Raw genomic sequence first — 17,917 nt, 5'->3', positions numbered from 1 at the left:
CACAGAAAGGTCCCAGCCGGGATTCGAACCGGGGCCTTCTCGCTGTGAGGCAAGAGCGCTAACCACTGCGCCACCGTGCAGCCCCACGTCATATCCAGTAATAGATATTGCAATGAGGTTAGGGGAAATACTTGTAAAAGTCTTACTAATGGATTAAATTTACTTTATAAAAAAGTCATAAGAATTATAAATCATACAGGACTAAAGACCACTCTTTGTCAAATCTAACACTCTTAAATTCCCAGATTTTGTGAGGTTAAATACAGTGACTATGTGGAAGATCAAAAACAGATTGGTTCCAGAGCATATTGGTGGCAGGTGGATCCAATAATCTTGAGCAGCACCTGCCAAGCATCTAAGACAGACAAGACCTCACCAGGCCAGGGCAGGTGGCCTTGTTTGGCCTCAGGAGTCATATACCCGTGGACCGTGGACGGCTTGAGTTTTGCTGATTCTGATGCTCAGCATGGCTGGGTCAGCAGTCTCCTGACTTATTTTATGTTTGACCAAGGTTCCAATTCCGTCGCCTTGTCCTTTTTAATTGGATCAGCACTCTAATTATTTCATTTTGGTTCTTTCTTTTTTTTAGGGCAGAATTTCTGTTATCTAATAAACTATGTTCCTTTTTCGTACTGGAGTCAACTTTTCATATGTTATGGTCCCATTATGTGTTTTCGCCTAAACATGAGGCAGGTTTGCCCATTGGGGCTGTAACAATGATGGCGAGGATAAGTGTGATACTGCCTCAAACGCTTCCCCTGACCACTGGTCTCGGGTTGAAAAGTATTTTGATGACAGGAAAAAAAAACACGGCAAACCAAAACCAAATATGTCAACAATTATTACCTGCAAATTCAGAACCAAAACCACCCACTGCAACACTGCTGGCTGATCTGAGATCTGTAACGCTGCCATCTCTATACACACCTGCTAATATTACTTCACTTTCTCTAAAGCAGGAACAGGCAACTCCAGGCCTCGAGGGCCGCTGTGTCTGCATCATTTCCAGATATCCAAACCGCACTCAGTGACTGATTACCTGCTTCAGGTGTGTCCAGAGCCGGGCCTTGGTACAGGCGACCTAGGGGAGGGTGCCGTTTTATGTGTTAGTGCTTCTGTAAAACAGTAAGGATGAAAAAGCAGCAAAGCAAGCCCTCAGGGACAGCTTTAAGGCAAAAAAGGAAGGAAGAGGAGGACAAAAGAGTCAAAGGAGAGGTTTGTCTGTTTTATTTACATTAAATTCCCTGGGACCCCACCCCACCGCCCCGATGTCGGTTCAAAAATACTCCTTTTTTTTTTGTTAGAAAAGAATAATTTAACTGGCAATATCTTTTTTTTCCCTTTCTCTCTTTTTTTAAACCCTTAACACTGGAAAATTTATACCTTAAACATCGGAGATGCCTGTCTGGAGATCTACTATATTGACCAAAGAAATTAACATTATATAAACATTATATTAAATATATATATATATATATCATCTAAATATATATGATATGGTTTTATGAAAATAAAACCCTACACTCATAGTGTTTGTAAAAAAAGATTTTTGCAATAATTAACATTTTTTTTTGCTTGTTTTATAAAATTTGAAAAAAAAAGACTATGACTAAATTACTACAAATGTTTTCTTATTCGACCATTTCATTCGATGGTAGGAAACACAACAAAGTAAGATAGTACAGCGGCAGCTAGTGATATTTTATTAAACCAAGTACACAATAGACACAAACCGTATCATTATAATAATTATATAATGAAAAATTAATAAACAATCTAATTTCTGAAATTCTCTCTTGACCCTACAGCTGTCAAGAATCATTCAAACTTGGAGTCTGTTGATCTTGTGAACCATTAATTTATTTATCAATTGTATTTTATTTTTGTCATTCATTTTTTATTATTTAGACAATAAGGCAAGGCAAGGCAAGGCCTTGCCTAGACAATAATAATAATAATAGTATTGTTAAAAAAAAGGGAAAGAAAAAAATTTTTTTTTTTTTACTCAAAGTCTAAAAGCAGTTCTTGTTTCCTTGTTGCTTTCACTTAAAGTGGCAGACAATCATAAAAGTAATAATAATATTACTAATAATATAAAAAAGAAAAGTAAAAAAAAAGCAAAACAAAGAAATGTTTTTTTCCTCAGGCGGACAGCAGCGCTTGTTCTTGCTTTCACTTAAAATTGCCGACATTTTTGCTGGTTTATGAGGCAGAAATTGAAGTAACACCTTTTTAAGGTTGAGAATCTGCGTTTCAGGATGACTTCCTTCCGTCTCCTGGACCGGAGGTAGTCAGACTGTGTGATTATGTTCTAGCTTTACTGAAGTCAATGGCAGCTGGCAGCACGTTGAAAGAGTTTCGATCCAGGGCCCAATTAAATCAAGGGTCCGGGCGTTTTGTCTGAACGCGGATTGGTCCAAGGGACGCGACTGGTACCGATACCCTTACCTTGACCCAGAACCGCTGCGCATCCGCTTCTGGGACCGTTGCATGTCTGGTACCGCCTCCGATACCGGGTTAGGGTACCGGTGCGGTCTGCATCCCGCTAGAATACCCAGAGGTTTGGGAGCCGTGATTTAAGTGGAACAGCCAGCACGACAAAATTTGACGGGTTGGGCACCTCCAAAGTGTCAAGTTTTGACTCGGAGGGTCTTTTAACCATATGTTAATATGGGGCGATGTGTGTTGGTCTGGACACTTCTCAGGGTATAAGGTCTGCAATAGAGTTGGATAAATGCTCAAGGACATTTGTGAAAATGAGGTATTTGATTATATGAATGAGACAAAAAAAAATGTTCTCACACTTTCATAACACAGGTGGACCTGTTGAGAATCCTTTCTAGTTAAGACTATGAGAAAGTATCAGTCTTCTTGTTACAAAGACGATTAACCTCACAGTTATGGGAACAAGCCGTCACTGTTCTGTGACAGTCACTGTGATGAAGACTGCTGTGTTTGTATGGGGTTTTCACCTCGTCTTTTACTCCAAAACAAGTAACTATGATACATTTGCTTTTATTTCTCTTAAAATAGTCACATACAGTGAGTTTTTATATACAATTGGGATTCATATTGAGCAGAAAAAAAGCAAATCACAGAGGAAGAAATTTAACTATATTACATAACTTATAATATATAAATGAAAAAAAAAAAACGACAATAAAATGTAAATTATTGTACGGTAAATGGAAATCCATCATCGAAGCTGTTTCTGTCTGTGGTTTAATTTGAGGGTTTCAACCTCAGAAAACAAACCCAACTTTTCAGTCCATCATTCCAAGAGGTTCTTGGCAAGAAAAACACCCACCGACATCAACCAACACCAGTCAGCAACATCACATCCACTCACACGAAACCTATACAATTGACTTCTTTTAGTCACAGAGCAATCGTCCTGTCTTGGTCGGGTCACTCTCCACACAGCACTAAATACAGCAAAGTAAACAACAACATTGTATGAAAAGTTATTTTTCTTAGCAGATAAAATACAACCAAAAGTGGTGGATAGGTTAAATAAAACAGTTGTGCACATCTGTAAACCACACAGAACTGTAATTGTCACACATTCATGTGTTTTTATTGTTATAAAGACCCTTCCATCACCTTTTTCAGTGTTTAATAATGATAGATGTGACTGCACCAACAGACTGCTAACTGACCCTGAACCACCAGTTTAAAAGAGACTTTATACATTTCATGTCTGGGTGGATTTAGCTCAAAAAAACACTTAAGGTTCTCTTTCTGTCTCAACCAAATTTTTTGTGAATTTTGATATAAATATTAACATTGTGTGACCAAATACTCTACATGAATGTTTCTTCATATGATGCTAAACTTTGTTAATTATCATGTGTTCTGAGCCGCAAAATGTGCAGCATTAACACAAGAGACAAGTCCATTATTACTACATTATATAAATTTCAACCAACTTATATATTTTGAAAATAATGTAAAAAAAAATTAATTGTTTTTATTTTGTTTAATTTTATTTAAAGGGTGACCAAACAGGGCAATTGGAGGCTGACTCCATTCTCAACCCAGAATTGAAAAATGCCCCCCAAAATGGGGGGCGGGGCTAGTGGAGCTGGACTGAGCAGTGGAGATGTGGCTTGGATCTATGATTGATGATTCGGTTAGTTTTATGTAACGTTTGCTGGGTCTTCATTATGGAGATTGGGCAAAGTGATACAAGTTTCTCCACAGAACTTTCTGAGGAGGTTGAGGATTTTTTTCACCTGGTCCAGAACTTTGTTGTTTTGAGCCGCTGGCTCAAGACGCTACTTTTGCAATGCCACACAGCAGGGCTGCCGGCACAAGCTGAGGGTTTGCAGCAGCAAAAAGAAAAAGTCACCAAGTGAGGAATGAAAGAAGGGAACTCTAGTTTAGAAATGATCTGAAGTTTGTGTTGTTTCTTTACTTAAGCCCCATTTTTTTTTTCTTTAACAAGGCTAAATAAAGTTTTATGACTCTGAGTTTCCCGGGCTCACCTCGCTCGTGGATATTACTCTGGGGAAGGAATACCCGCAGACTGACAGCTCGTCAGCTGCGATCCAAACTCTGGCTGACAGCAGAAGTCAGTGCACAGAGAAACTCCTGCCGCATATGCTCTCATTTTATCAACAAAACTCGCTCTACTCAGAGCTAGTGAATAATATCAAGGCATAAAATAAGACCACCATGTCAAAAGGTGCTCCTATGCTCAAATTACGATATCTAATAACAGTAAAGCTTCAATGAGGCGGATTGTGGGTCACAGCTCATGGCTGTGGGTCGAGACCCACGAGATTTAAGTTGCGACCCACGAGATTTGAGCTGTGACCCACGAGATTTAAGTCGCGACCCACAAGACTTGGTAGTGACCCTGAGAATGGAGTCAAGAACTATGAGATTTGAGTCGCGACAGACGAGATTTGGTCATAACCCACGAGATTTGAGTCACAACTCATGAGATTTGGTAGTGACCCACAAGATAAGAGTTGAGACCCACGAGATTTGGTAGTGACCCATGAGATATGAGTTGTGACACATGGAGTCACGACCTGCGAGATTTGAGTCGCAACCAACGAGATTTGGTCATGACCCACGAGGTTTGAGTTGCAGCCCACAAGTTTGGAGTCGCAACCCATGACATTGGAGTCGCGACCCACAAGATATGAGTTGCGACCCATGACATTTGGTAGTGACACACGAGATTTGGTCGTGACCCACCAGATCTGAGCTGCCATCCATGCGATTTGAGGTGCTACCAACGGTTTGAGTCACAACCCACGAGATTAGAGTTGCAACCCATGAGATTTGAGTCACGATCCTTGAGATTTGGTTGCAGCCCACAAGATGTGAGTCAGGTCAGCAACCAGAAATAGGTCATAGCTTTTTGCAGCACCTGTTTTTTCTCGTTTTCAGGTCTGAAAAGGAACAATGTCTGACAGTGGTAAAATGCAGCTAGCATCATAGCTATTAAAGGCTAACGCATCAAGCAAAGACTCTTGAGTGAATTGTTCATTGCTAATCCCATCACCAGGATGGAGTTTTCTGGATTCAATACTAACCGCACTCAATCACTGTTGCCAGTAGATTTTTGACCACCGAAGGCAATACAACAACGAGCCATGCTAAAGCTAACACGCTAACGACCGACTTTTACAGAATCAAAGATAGGCGGGGCTTTTGCACTGGAGCAGCAGAGCATGATGATGTGAAACTTCTACAGTTGACCAATCGCAAAATTCAGCAGTAATACATCGTTTCAACCTAAGTTGATTTGGTGTTTGGTTACCCTTTAAATTTAATATTCTTGATAAATAATCAGATAATTTACTAAAAAAACACTACTTCAAATATTGTCTTCTATATTTTACGTTTAATTTAATTGTTCAAGTGAAGCCAACTGAATTTTACCAGCAATTTCGTGAGCCCACTATCTCAACATGCTGAGCAGACAGCAATTTCTGCAGCAGAAACTCATCGATTGCTCTTGGCCTCTCTGGCGGACCTCTCCTCCTCTCAATGCCTGTGCAGAGACAGGAAAATCAGGGATGACCTCTCTTCTGCCCCAGTCACTCATGTTTCGCTGCACTCTTAACACGTTGCTGCCCTCGGGGAGTGGTTTCAGAAGCACGCTAAGCAGAGCAAATGGAGACTTTCCTTTCCTGGATGATTAGAACTTACAAACCTCAAAACTTCTTTTATTTGGAGCCTGGGAAAAACAGTCATGAAAAATGTTGCTATTTCCTAAAAATGACTTATTGCTGACAGAGTTTTTTTTTTGTTTTGATTTTTTTATAGACAGTGTATATTGTAAATTTTCATGTTATACAGATAATTGATCTGATTTTTGAATTCTGTTGTACTATTGTCTCAGCTTAATAAAAATTATATTTACAAAAGAATGTACACACTAACAAAACCCCATCCTTTGTATGGTAGGTGGAGAGTTGTTTCATGTCACTTCGACAGGAAGCTTTTCATGTGGCCATGGTTTATGAACCAAACAGTAGAGGAAATAAGTATTTGATCTTTAGCTCATTTTGTAAGTTTGCCCACCAAAAAGGAAGAGACAGTTTGTTATCTCGAACGTAGATTTGTTTGAACAATGAGAGATAGAAAATCAAGAAATCCACCTTAAAGAATTTAAATACATTTATTAGCATTTCATTGACAGAAATAGAACTTTGGGGCAAACCCTTATTATCTGCAGAGAGGTCAGGGTTTTTTTATAGTTGATGATGAGTTTTCTGCACAGATCAGGAGGAATTTTGGTCAACTCTTCTTTACAAATGATTTCTGAATGATTCAGATTTGGTGGCTGTTGCTTAACAAGTCTGAGCTCCAGCTCTCTCCGGAGGTTTTCTAGAGGATTGAGGTCCAGAGAGCACTCCATGACCTTGTTCAGCTTTTTGGCCTTTTGGGTCATGACCCTGTTGGAAGATTCATCCATGACCCATTTAATCCTCCTGGAGGAAGACACAGTGAAGTTTCCCTGTGCAGAAGAACATCCCCAAACCACAATGCTTCCACCTCCATGCTTGACAGTGGGGATTGTGTTCTTGGGGTCATCTGCAGCATTTCTCTTCCTTTTAATGGTTGAGTTAAAGCCAAAGAGATCCATGTTGGTCCTTCTCCAATTACTCTCTGAATCATGAAGGTCTTCATGGACACACTTCAGGAGGGTCAGCACATGTCCTCTTAAACTGGAGGACTTTACCAGAACTGATAGATGTTCAAGCATTGTGGTGTAAAGTCTTCCCGATAGTTTTCTTGGTGACTGTGGTTCCAGCTGCTTTCAGATCATCAACTATCTCCTGTTGTTGTTTTAGGACCATTTCTATCTGTTCTCATGACCATGGAAACACCACCAGGTCAGATCTGGTTTGGAGCCCCAGACCTACAGGTGGACTGATGATCATGTTCTTGAGACCTTTAACCTCTAGCTTGTTGCTAATGGTTTTGTAGTCCATTGTAGTCTGGTCTACAATCTTCTCCCTTAAATCCACTGAAAGCTCTTTAGTTTTTCCATGTTGGAGAGTTTGGAGTCTGACTTATGGGTGATTCTGTGGACAGGTGAATTTTCAACAGGTCATCAGTTCAAACAGGTGTCAGTTAAGGTGACGGGTTGGTTAGGAGAGTCTAACTGGTCTGTGTGAACCAGAACTCTTACTGGTTCAAATACTTATTTCCCTTAATGAAATGCAAATAAATGAATATAGAATATTTAAGTGGATTTCTTGATTTTCTGCAATGAGGGTGACATTTTTTAGGTAAGAAACCTACTAAATCGGCAAGTGATCAAATTATTTCCTCCAACGTCAATCTTGAAAAATATATGTAAATATATAAAGGCAAGGAAAAAGTTTGATATTTAAACATTTGAAAATAACTTAAGCAAACAGAACCTGGTATGATAGGATCCATATGCAGTCCCAACCATGTTAGAGGAGCTTCATCAGCTTTATGTGAAGTCTTTAGACACTGCCTCGATGAAGTTTGGGGCTGACATGAGAATGGCAAAGGTGCAAATGATGGAGAAAAGGGAGAAGGCCACCAAACACAACCGATCCACCACGGCTGCAGCAAACTTCCATTCGCTGCAGATTTCCTCGCCCTCATCCTGCTCCCTGAAGCGCCTGGCGATGTACTGCACCTCCGCCAGAATCTGCGTAATTTCTGGAACCTGCTCCAGCAGCAAAGTCCTCGTCTGGTCCAGATCGAGTTGGGAAGAACCATTCAGGTGGTTTCCTCCATCACCACCCCCGCACACCATCACACTGGAGGTGGAGCCCAGGGGAAACGCTGGGTTTTCTGTGCCCATGGAGTGGTAGCCAAAGTACAGGTTCATGTTACCATTGGTGGTGGTGGTTGCTTGGGCGGATGGCTGTCCCGGTATGGTGCTCATCTGAATGCTGCTGGAGCTGGTGTGATGAGGAGAGCTGCAGTACTTGTAGGTTGGAGGACTCACTGCTGTTTGTCTGTCATCTCCAGGTTTCTTCATATGGAGAAACCAAGCACACCAGTTGAGTAAGAAAACTCTGACCTAAATTCAGAGAGGAAACACAGAAAAAGGGGAGATGACTTTAAAGACACACAACAGTACGCAAGCGGAAAACGGCCTGCCCTACTTCTGTTTTTAATCGTTTTCTCGTGATAAGGAGATATTATCTCCTTATCACAAGAAAACTAACTCCTTTTTCTCGTTATGAGTTAATATCTCGTTATCATAAGATAGCAAAGTTTGTTTTCTCAGAATAACGAGTTATTATTTCATTTTCTGTTATTATCTCGTTATCACTCAGTACGGAGGCCAAAAAAAAGCCTGCCCTACTTTTTTTAATGGTTTTCTCGTGATAACGAGATAATAACTTGTTATCACGAGATAGCAACTTATTATAGTGAGAAAAAGGAGTTTATTTTCTTGTTATAATGAAATAATCAATAACGAAGAATGAAGAGTCCTCCTTTCCCTTTTTTCACACTGAGATGCTGAGATTTACTTTACCTGTTATAAGTTTTCTTGTAGTTAACAACAAAAACAGCAGAAGAACAATTCACAAAAGATTTTTTGTGTCAATTTTTTTATTAGTGGATCTACGCTCAATCAGGGCATGGTGCATTCACTGAACTCTGGACATTAGCAGACTCAGTCCGCTTCTATGCTTTTGTAATTTTTATAGAATCCGCAGTAAAACAAAGCAGTTTTTCAGAAAAAATGTCGAGACTATTAAATCAATAAATTCAATATGGATCAGTTCTGGTGTTCGACATTTTTTTCTGATAAACTGCTTTGTTTTCCTGCAGATGTCCGGAGCTCAGTGAACGCGCCTCTGGGTTCTGTCGATCAACCGGTTTGTTTTGGGGCTTTGGGGAAATTAAGGGAGGAGGCTGGTTCATGAAATGGAATTAAGGCGTTTAAAGAGCATAGATCCACTAATACATAAAAAATAGACTAAAAACAACTTTTGAGGAGTGTTTTCTTCTAATGTTAACCACAAACTAAAGAGACTTAAAACAGGTAAAGTCTCGTAGTCTCCGTGCTTTAAAGAAAGAGGAGGACGCTTAATTCTTCATATCGATTATCTCGGTATAACAAGAAAATGAACTTCATTTTTTTTCATTGTAACAAAATAGAAGATCTTGTTATAACGAGAAAACAAGAAAGAAATAAGTAAAACAGGCCGTTTTCAGCTTCTGTACAACAGGGATGAGTGACATAAGAACGTTGTTAACCTACCCACTTAGGCATCTTCCCTCCTCGTGGGTCATGGTGGTGGAACTGAAGAACCAGGACTGTTACCACCACAGACAAACCGACGATCATCATGGTGCTGGCAAAGTACTGAGCTGAAAGGTAACCACAATCCCCAAAGGACAAATTAGCCATCAATAAACATTTCTGGCAGGATGGAGAGCATGCTGCATGCATGCCTCCACTCTACCCTGTCTGCACACATTTGATGCAGCTGTGACCCTGAGGGGAGACAGACGGCTCAAAATACTCCACATACATTTCTACTTCAAAACATAATTTGAAGCTGCATTCAAACCTGCCAGACTAAATGTTTTCAGGACTTTCAACTGTAAAGACGTTTTCCATCCAGGATGATTGAAGAGGGTTCAATAAAGGTCACATGTCAAAGTCAAGGCCCGGGGGCCGGATCCGGCCCTCCGGGTAGTTCTATCTGGCCCTCCAGATCATATTATTTTATTGTTATTAATGACCCAATGTTATCTTGCGCTCATTTTTAATTTTTATAATTTTTACAAAATATATTTTTATGTAGAGTAAAATATTGAAAGTTATTTAAGGTTTAAGTTGATTTATTCTGGAATAATATTCCTGTCTTTTTATTATTCATAATTATGTTAAAAAGTCACAGTTTTAAAGTTAAAAAATTATAATTCTGCTAGTTTTTTGGATTATTTTGGTATTTACTAAGGTTTCTTAAGTTATTTTGGAGTTTAGCTAATATTTCAGCTAAATGCGTCACATGCCCAAAGCTGAATTCCTGATTGGCTAATGCGACGCAGCGACCTGTCAAACTTCTGTGAAATGCAGCCAGACAATCGAGCGCTGCAGCGGTCTTAAATGAGCCCCCCCACTAGGCAGAAGGATTGGCTAGAACTTCAAAGTACTGAACAGAGTAGAAGTGATTGACATGTCAAATAGACAAATAGACCTTCAATGAAATGAGGAACTGATTGCAGAAGCTTCTTTTGTTTTTTGTTAGAACCGCGTAAACCAGAACGATTCCTACTTAGAACCAAATTTCGATGCCCAACTCTGCCCTGCAGCCCCCATACAGCTCAACCCCTCACGTACAGGTGAATGAGACTATGGCATAACAGAACAGATGATTTTTGGACAGTGGCAAACACACACAAAATAACCGAACAAAGTGTTGGTTTTTTTTCACAGTGAAATGATTCTAAAGAGTAAAAACGTAAGTCTGTTACCAATCAGAGGAACAGAGTCGGAAGTGGCCGGCATGATCTCCGCTACAAGCAGCATGAAGACCGTCAGAGACAGCAGCACTGTAATGCCTGAAAACAGGAGAGAAATCATTGACTTTTTCACTACAATGATCTCAAAAAGTTCAAATGTAATTCAACTCATGAAAATGTTTTGATTTTCTGACCATTCCTACCAAATGACATTTGAAAATGAGGTGGCCTTTTCAGGTCTGCTGTTTATGACGGAGCTTTTACTTATCTAGCTCCAAATAGAATTCAATGGAAATGAGCATTCTGAACCTTAATGTCAGCATTAGCATACGCAATGACAAACAAGAGGCTCTGATGCAGCTCCGTGGGCTCAGACAGCAGAGGGATGGGATCATTGTGTTGTTGTTGTGGGGCGATAAGGTGTGCTGACGTGTCCGGCGCCGTACCCAGTGAGATCTTCTCCCCAGAGTCGGCGGGGAGCAGGAAGACCAGCAGGGCCAGGCCGGAGATGAGCACGCAGGGTATGAGCAGGTTGAGGCCGTAGTAGAGCGTCCTGCGGCGCATGGTCACCGTGTACGTCACATCAGGGTAGGGCTCCTTACAGCAGTCGTAGTACAGCTCGTTACGCTTCGCCGGCACTCCTGAAACACAAGAAGAAAGGGGTTTCATGCAAAGGGTCAGAAACAGAACCTTTGATTGTCGTCCTGCCTCCTCACTCATCCTAAAAAGAGAAATCGTAGTTTTCTGTACTGGTTGTGGTGCCGGCATGACAATTTCAACAACAACCACAAATGATCATTAAAAATATGGAGTCAAATCAGGATCAGCTTAAAGTGAATGAAAAAACAGATTGAAAACAAGACTTTGTAAACTTGAAAAAAAAAGCTCAAAGCCCTGAACCCATGTAAAATTAGAATCAGCTCAGTAGCAAGAACTCAAAAATCAGCATTGAAACTGTAAAATAAGGAAATAAAATGAAAATGAAAATGAAAAAAAAAAAACGTGAAAAATTCAAAACAGCAGCTGTTACTGTTACTTTATTTTGAGTTTTTTTTCTTCAAATTTTCAAAGAAAAAGATTTAATTTTCATTCTGTTTTCAAATTTTCAATGTTTTTTTAAAGTTTTAGGTTTTTTTCAAATATTTAAAACTTTTTTGTTTCAAATAAAAAAAAATAATAATTTTCCTTCTTTTCTCAAATATTTAGTATTTATTTAAAGCTTTTAGTTTTTTTTTCTAATTTTAAATACATTAAAAAAAACATTTCTTTACTTTACAATGTCTTGCTTTCAAATAAAAAAAAAACAGTTACAATGTATATTTTTCAAGTTTCCAATTTGTTTTTTGGCTAACTTTAAGCCGATCCTGATTTGACCCCATATAAAAAGTCACAAAAAAAGTTCTTGAACACTTACTATGTTGGTACTAAACATTGTACTATTTTATAACACAACATTTGTATTACAGTGTTCCAAATTGTGCAAAGGATATTTTTCTATGATTTTTCTAAATACTGAGTACAAATTAGAGTCAGCATAATGTTCAAGTCCCTAACTATTAGAACACACGTGTCAAAGTCAAGGCCCGGGGGCCGGATCCGGCCCTCCAGATCATTTTATTTTATTGTTATTAATGGCCCAATGTTATCTTGCTCTTATTTCTAACTTGTATAATTTTGACAAAATATATTTTTTATGGAGATAAAAATACTGAAAGTTATTTAAGGTTTAAGTTAATTTATTCTGGAATAATATTCCTGCCTTTTTATTATTCATAACTATGTTTAAAAAGTTACGGTTTTAAAGTTTTAGAAATTGTCATTCTGCTAGCTTTTTGACTGTTTTGGTATTTACTCAGATTTTTTAGGCTGTTTTGGAGCTTAGTTAATATTTCAGCTACATGCTAGCTGTTTTGATTAATTCAGGTTTTTTTTAGTTTTCCAGGCTATATTGAAGTTTAGATAGAAACCAAAATTTTAAGAAACTGATTTTAAATCGCTTGTTTAGACTTTTTATATTAACTATTGAACATATCTGTTTAACATAGTGGAAGTCTCTCATCAGATTTGTGCGTAACTGACGTTTTGTGAGTGCGTAACAAGTGATTTCTGTATCATTCTTAAAAATGTGTGTGTGTAATTAGTTTCAAGCTGTTGTTACTTTAATTTGTTTATGTGTAAATTGTATTTTTTTAAATTTAATTCTATAATTTTTGTTCACATTATGTATTTTATGACTTTCAAATCAAATATTACGTACAGACAAATCGGAGTGATCTTTATACGTTCTGCTTTAGTAGTTTTTCCTCTAATTGAATTGATCTGGCTTCTAATAGTCACAGAGGTCTGAGATTGATGTCAGCGATCCAAAGAGCCCAGAGACACCATATCATTTATAAGTTTAATTAAAAACAGAGAATTTGATCTTTTTGATTCTTAAACACAATTTTGACTGTTGCCAGCATTTCTCTGACAAACGCAAATCCCTGTCCATGTCACAGTTACAGAAGTTCTGAAGTCCGATTTGTATAAAACTGTGGCGTCATGTAGTTAATTGAAAGAAGAAACGTGGTTTTGATTGATACTGTAATCATTTCTAGATGTATTCTTATCTTTTTATCCTGATTGAAATCCAAAGTCTGGGTCACAAGTTTGTGTGCATGTGCATGTGCAAGTGTGTGTGTGCGTCCTTGTGTGTGTAAGTGAGCGACAAGCATGTGAATCAGCAATCAGGAAAAATAAAAGCTCAAGCCCTCTAGATCTGATTAAGGAGTCCGTCCTTGTCTGGCCATGTCGGCCATTTCAAGTCTTTCCTGTTTGCATCGTAATATTTATGTTGTGTTTGTGATTGAGTCTCGGTGGTGACACGAGGAATGCAATCAAAACATAGAATTATTGTGCTGCAGCTTTTGTTCATGTCACAAAAGAATTGATTGTCCTCATCCCTGTCATTTAGTGTCAAAATGTTGTTCAAATGAATTCCACGGATCCAATTTCTTTCATTTAAACTCTGTCACCTGGAAGCTGAAGAGAAATAGTTTTTGTTAGCCACCTATTAATTTGATGGATTGCAGACTTGCAGATGTGTCATCCGCTCTGTGTGCGTTTGTGTGTTCCCCACACATAGGCACATAGGCACCAGGATGGTGTGTGTTCTTGGCCAGCTTGCTGCCTGACTGGCCTGAATTAAGTGAATCATCCTTAGGCCAGCTGTCACCTCACACAAACCCATGCCCCCTCCATCCTTCATTTCCCAGGCCAGCTGGATGGACTCCCTTCATCTGGAACTTTGTTTATGTCAGTGGAAGTGAATATTTCCACTGACTTCAAACAGGAGCGTTTGTGAAATGGGCCACACACATATGGAGAGTGCCAAAAACAGATAGAGAGCTTTTCTCAATAAGTAACAGAATTCAAGGTAACTCATGTAGATGCAAATTTGGGTTTAGGTAAAAACATTGATGTTAAAAACTACTGGAGAGCTAACATTTTAAATAGAAGACTTGATAACATATTTAGATCACGTATCAAAGTCAAGGCCCGGTAATTTTATTGTTACTAATGACTTGATGTTATCTTGAGCTCATTTCGAACTTGGATAATTTAGAGTAAAATATTGAAAGTTATTAATGGTTTAAGTGAGCGGAGGCCCCGGAGAAGACCCAGGACACACTGGAGAGACTTTGTCTCTCAGTTGGCCTGGGAACGCCTGAGGATCCTCCCTGGAGGAGCTGGAGGAAGTGACCGGGAGAGGGAAGTCTGTATCTGCTTAGACTGCTGCCCCCACGACCCAGTCCCGGATGAGTGGAAGAAGATGATGGATGGAAGATGCTAGTGCTGATAGCTGAAGAGGCTGACATTGATAGCTAAAAAATGCTGAAGCTAATAGCTGAAAATGTTGAAGATGATAGGAGATAAAATGCCAAAGCTAATATCCATCAAAAATTTAACTGAATGCAAAGTTAGCCTAAAATGCTAAAAGAAAAAAAAAACTTAGCCAAAACTGCTAGCATGAGGCTAAAACAGAGGCTAAACCTCAAAATACCCTAAAAAGAACTGAAAAAGCCTAAGTTAGCCAAAACAGCTAGCATGTAGGTGAAATATTAGCCGAACTCAAAAATGTCCTAAAAAACGTAAAAAGAAAAACCATAATTAGCCAAAAAAAGCATAAATTAGCCAAAAAAAGCATAAAGTAGCCAAAACAGATAATATGTAGCTGAAATATTAGTAAAACTCCAAAATAACCTAAAAAAATCATAGTAAATGCCAAAATACTTGAAAAAGCTAGCAGAATGCCAATTTTTTAAATTTTCAAAACCATAACTTTTTAACATAATTATGTATAACAAAAAAGCAGGAATATTATTCTAGAATAAATCAATTTAAACCTTAAATAACTTTCTATATTTTACTCTCCATAAAAATATATTTTTTCAAAACTATACAAGTTAGAAAAGACCACAATACGACATTGAATCATTAAAAATAAACTAAAATGATCTGGAGGGCCGCATAGAATTACCTGGAGGGCCGGATCCTGCCCCCATGCCCTGACTTTGACAGTGTGGCCTACAAGAAACCTTTGACCTCTGTCACTACCAACCAGAGTTACCCCACAAAGAAGAGAGCTGAACTTTTGTTTTAAAGTCCTTTTTTTCCCCTAAAACACAAATAAATTCCTTTTAAACTGCATGCCTTAAGTTAGATTCTGCACCTTTTCTTACCTACAAGATCCCATTCTCCGTTGGGAATGTAGGTGGAGATGTCAGCATCCATCATTTGGAGGTCCAGCAGCCAACCGTTGTGGGTCCAGGAGCCAAACTTTAGGTCACACTTCTGTACATCAAACGGGAACCACCGCACATCAATATAGCAGGTACTCTTCAGGATACCTGCAGAAGCAGGAGAGTCACGATTGTCACTATTTCTTTGCAGAACAGTCAAAAACCATGATGATGTAGGAAACTACAAACAGCTGTTTATTTGAGGCATGCATGAACATTTGTCTTAATTTTATCAATTAATGAACTCATGGTTTGAAAGCTTAACACTGTCAGACAACAACAGAGTCTTCAGTCAGAGGTTTCTTTAAAGCATGTGTATGTGTTGAGCAACAAGCCAAGGCCCGGGGGCCGGATCCAACACGCTGGGTGTTATACCGGCCCACCAGTACATTTTAAACATTTGTTATAAACGCCAAGAAGTTATCTTGTGCTGGAAACATATTTTTAAAACATTCTCACTATCAACTTGGGTGTCCACAACTCGTCATTTTTTTGACATCCAATTAAACTAAGACACTCCGACCTCCAGATCATGTTATTTTATTGTTATTAATGGCCTAATGTTATCTTGTTCTCATTTCTAACTTGTATAATTTTGACAAAATAGATTTCTATGGAGAGTAAAATACGGAAAGTTATTTAAGGTTTAAGTTGATTTATTCTGGAATAATATTACGGCCTTTTTATTATTCATAATTATGCTAAAAGTTACAATTTTAAAGTTTAAACATTGGCATTCTGCTAGCTTTTAGGACTTATGAATGCCTAAAGGCTGTAAAACCTCTTACTTGACACTTTATACTCTTTACTCAGACAGAAGAATTGAAAATGATCTACAGCCAATGAAGAAATAGAACAAAAAATGTAAAATGACATCAAAAGAAATCCACAAAACAGCGAGATGGCGAAAAGTGAAACATGTTATAGTGAGAGAACACTATAAGAAGATATAATATTCTGCAAGTTGAACAGTAAACTAACTTATCTAAAGTAGTGTAACAAAATGAATACTCAAAAGTAGTGCTAAATCAACAGGAATCAATAATGAATGTCTAATTAGCTTCATTAGCAAAAGTTTAATTATATTTTCACTGACAGTTTACAGACTTGCTAATGCTTTTACAATATCTTTTCAAAGAGTTCTAGGCTGTAGCTCTAGTGATGAGATTAACCATTTATTCAGTTAACATAACGCCACCAAATTCTGAAGTGGAGAATACTGGAGTATACGCTGATATACTGGCCTGTACAGCAGTAACGTGATTACACATTTGACATAAATCAGCTGATATTTCGCAGAAAAAAATGTCTTTGCATTTGCAAAAGAAGTGAAATACAATTTCTTGGTGTTATTTTGGAGTAAAAGTTGAAATGGAAATCTCACATTAATTCTCTGAAAAAGAAAATTAGCAAAAATATTGGAATTCTTTACAGAGTAAAGGATTTATTTAACAGTCAATCCTGTTCTTTTATCTTACTGTGTTTTGGGGAAAAGCATATTCTGTTCATACAAAGCTTTTATTTCTCTTACAGAAAAAGCAATAAGAATAATCAACACAAAAGGCAGCAGGAGCACATAAATGATCTGTTTGGTGAATCACGACTGCTAACGTTTATGTTAAAAGTCAAATAGAAACCATCCTTCAATCAGCTTTTTCATTTGTTTCTGAAGACGATAGCAACAAGAGGAAACATCATTTCAAATTCCCATTTGCACGCACAGCTTTGAGACAGACACACACATATCAGTTTATGGAGTCATTCTATGGAACTCACTCGACTCTACGTTGACAGAAACTACAAGCATAGATGCATTCAAAAGATGGGATATTAGAAAATACAAGCTGGAAAATGAATTGGGACAGAACTTAAATGTAATCCATAGACGGGTTAAGTATGGGGTAAAGTTTGGGGGGTAAATGTAAAGTGTTTCAAGATTTATTGTTTACAATGTAGCCTTTTTGCTCAAGAAAAAGGAACAGGTAATATAAAAGTTTTGTCTTCATTCTGTTCCAATTGTTCAAACCTAAAGAAGGATTAATGTATGTTTCCTTGTAAAGAAATGGCATCAACAACTATAAACCATTCCTTCATCCATCCATCCATCCATCCATCCATCCATCCATCCATCCATCCATCCATCCATCTATCATCCATCCATCCATCCATCCATCCATCCATCCATTCATTCATTCATCCAT

The 17,917-nt window shown here is 38.3% G+C and overlaps 1 protein-coding gene across 1 annotated transcript in view; it reads right to left on the bottom strand.

Moving 5' to 3' along the window:
* Positions 1-6,154: 6,154 nt before the first annotated feature.
* The window catches only part of LOC112137508 (neuronal acetylcholine receptor subunit alpha-7), a 47,574-nt gene continuing 35,811 nt past the window's right edge, over positions 6,155-17,917 (bottom strand). Inside the window, exons 6-10 of the mRNA XM_024259860.2 lie at positions 15,657-15,824; positions 11,382-11,576; positions 10,948-11,034; positions 9,725-9,834; positions 6,155-8,530 (exon numbers count right to left, since the gene is read on the bottom strand). Of these exons, the coding sequence (XP_024115628.1) occupies positions 7,949-8,530; positions 9,725-9,834; positions 10,948-11,034; positions 11,382-11,576; positions 15,657-15,824 (1,142 nt within the window). The 3' untranslated portion in view covers positions 6,155-7,948. The remainder of the gene's footprint in view (positions 8,531-9,724; positions 9,835-10,947; positions 11,035-11,381; positions 11,577-15,656; positions 15,825-17,917) is intronic.

The sequence above is a fragment of the Oryzias melastigma genome, linkage group LG1, assembly GCF_002922805.2.
Source record: "Oryzias melastigma strain HK-1 linkage group LG1, ASM292280v2, whole genome shotgun sequence".
Lineage (NCBI taxonomy): Eukaryota > Metazoa > Chordata > Actinopteri > Beloniformes > Adrianichthyidae > Oryzias > Oryzias melastigma.
Note: the sequence above shows the minus strand (reverse complement) of the source record. Positions and strands in the feature narration are given on the sequence as shown.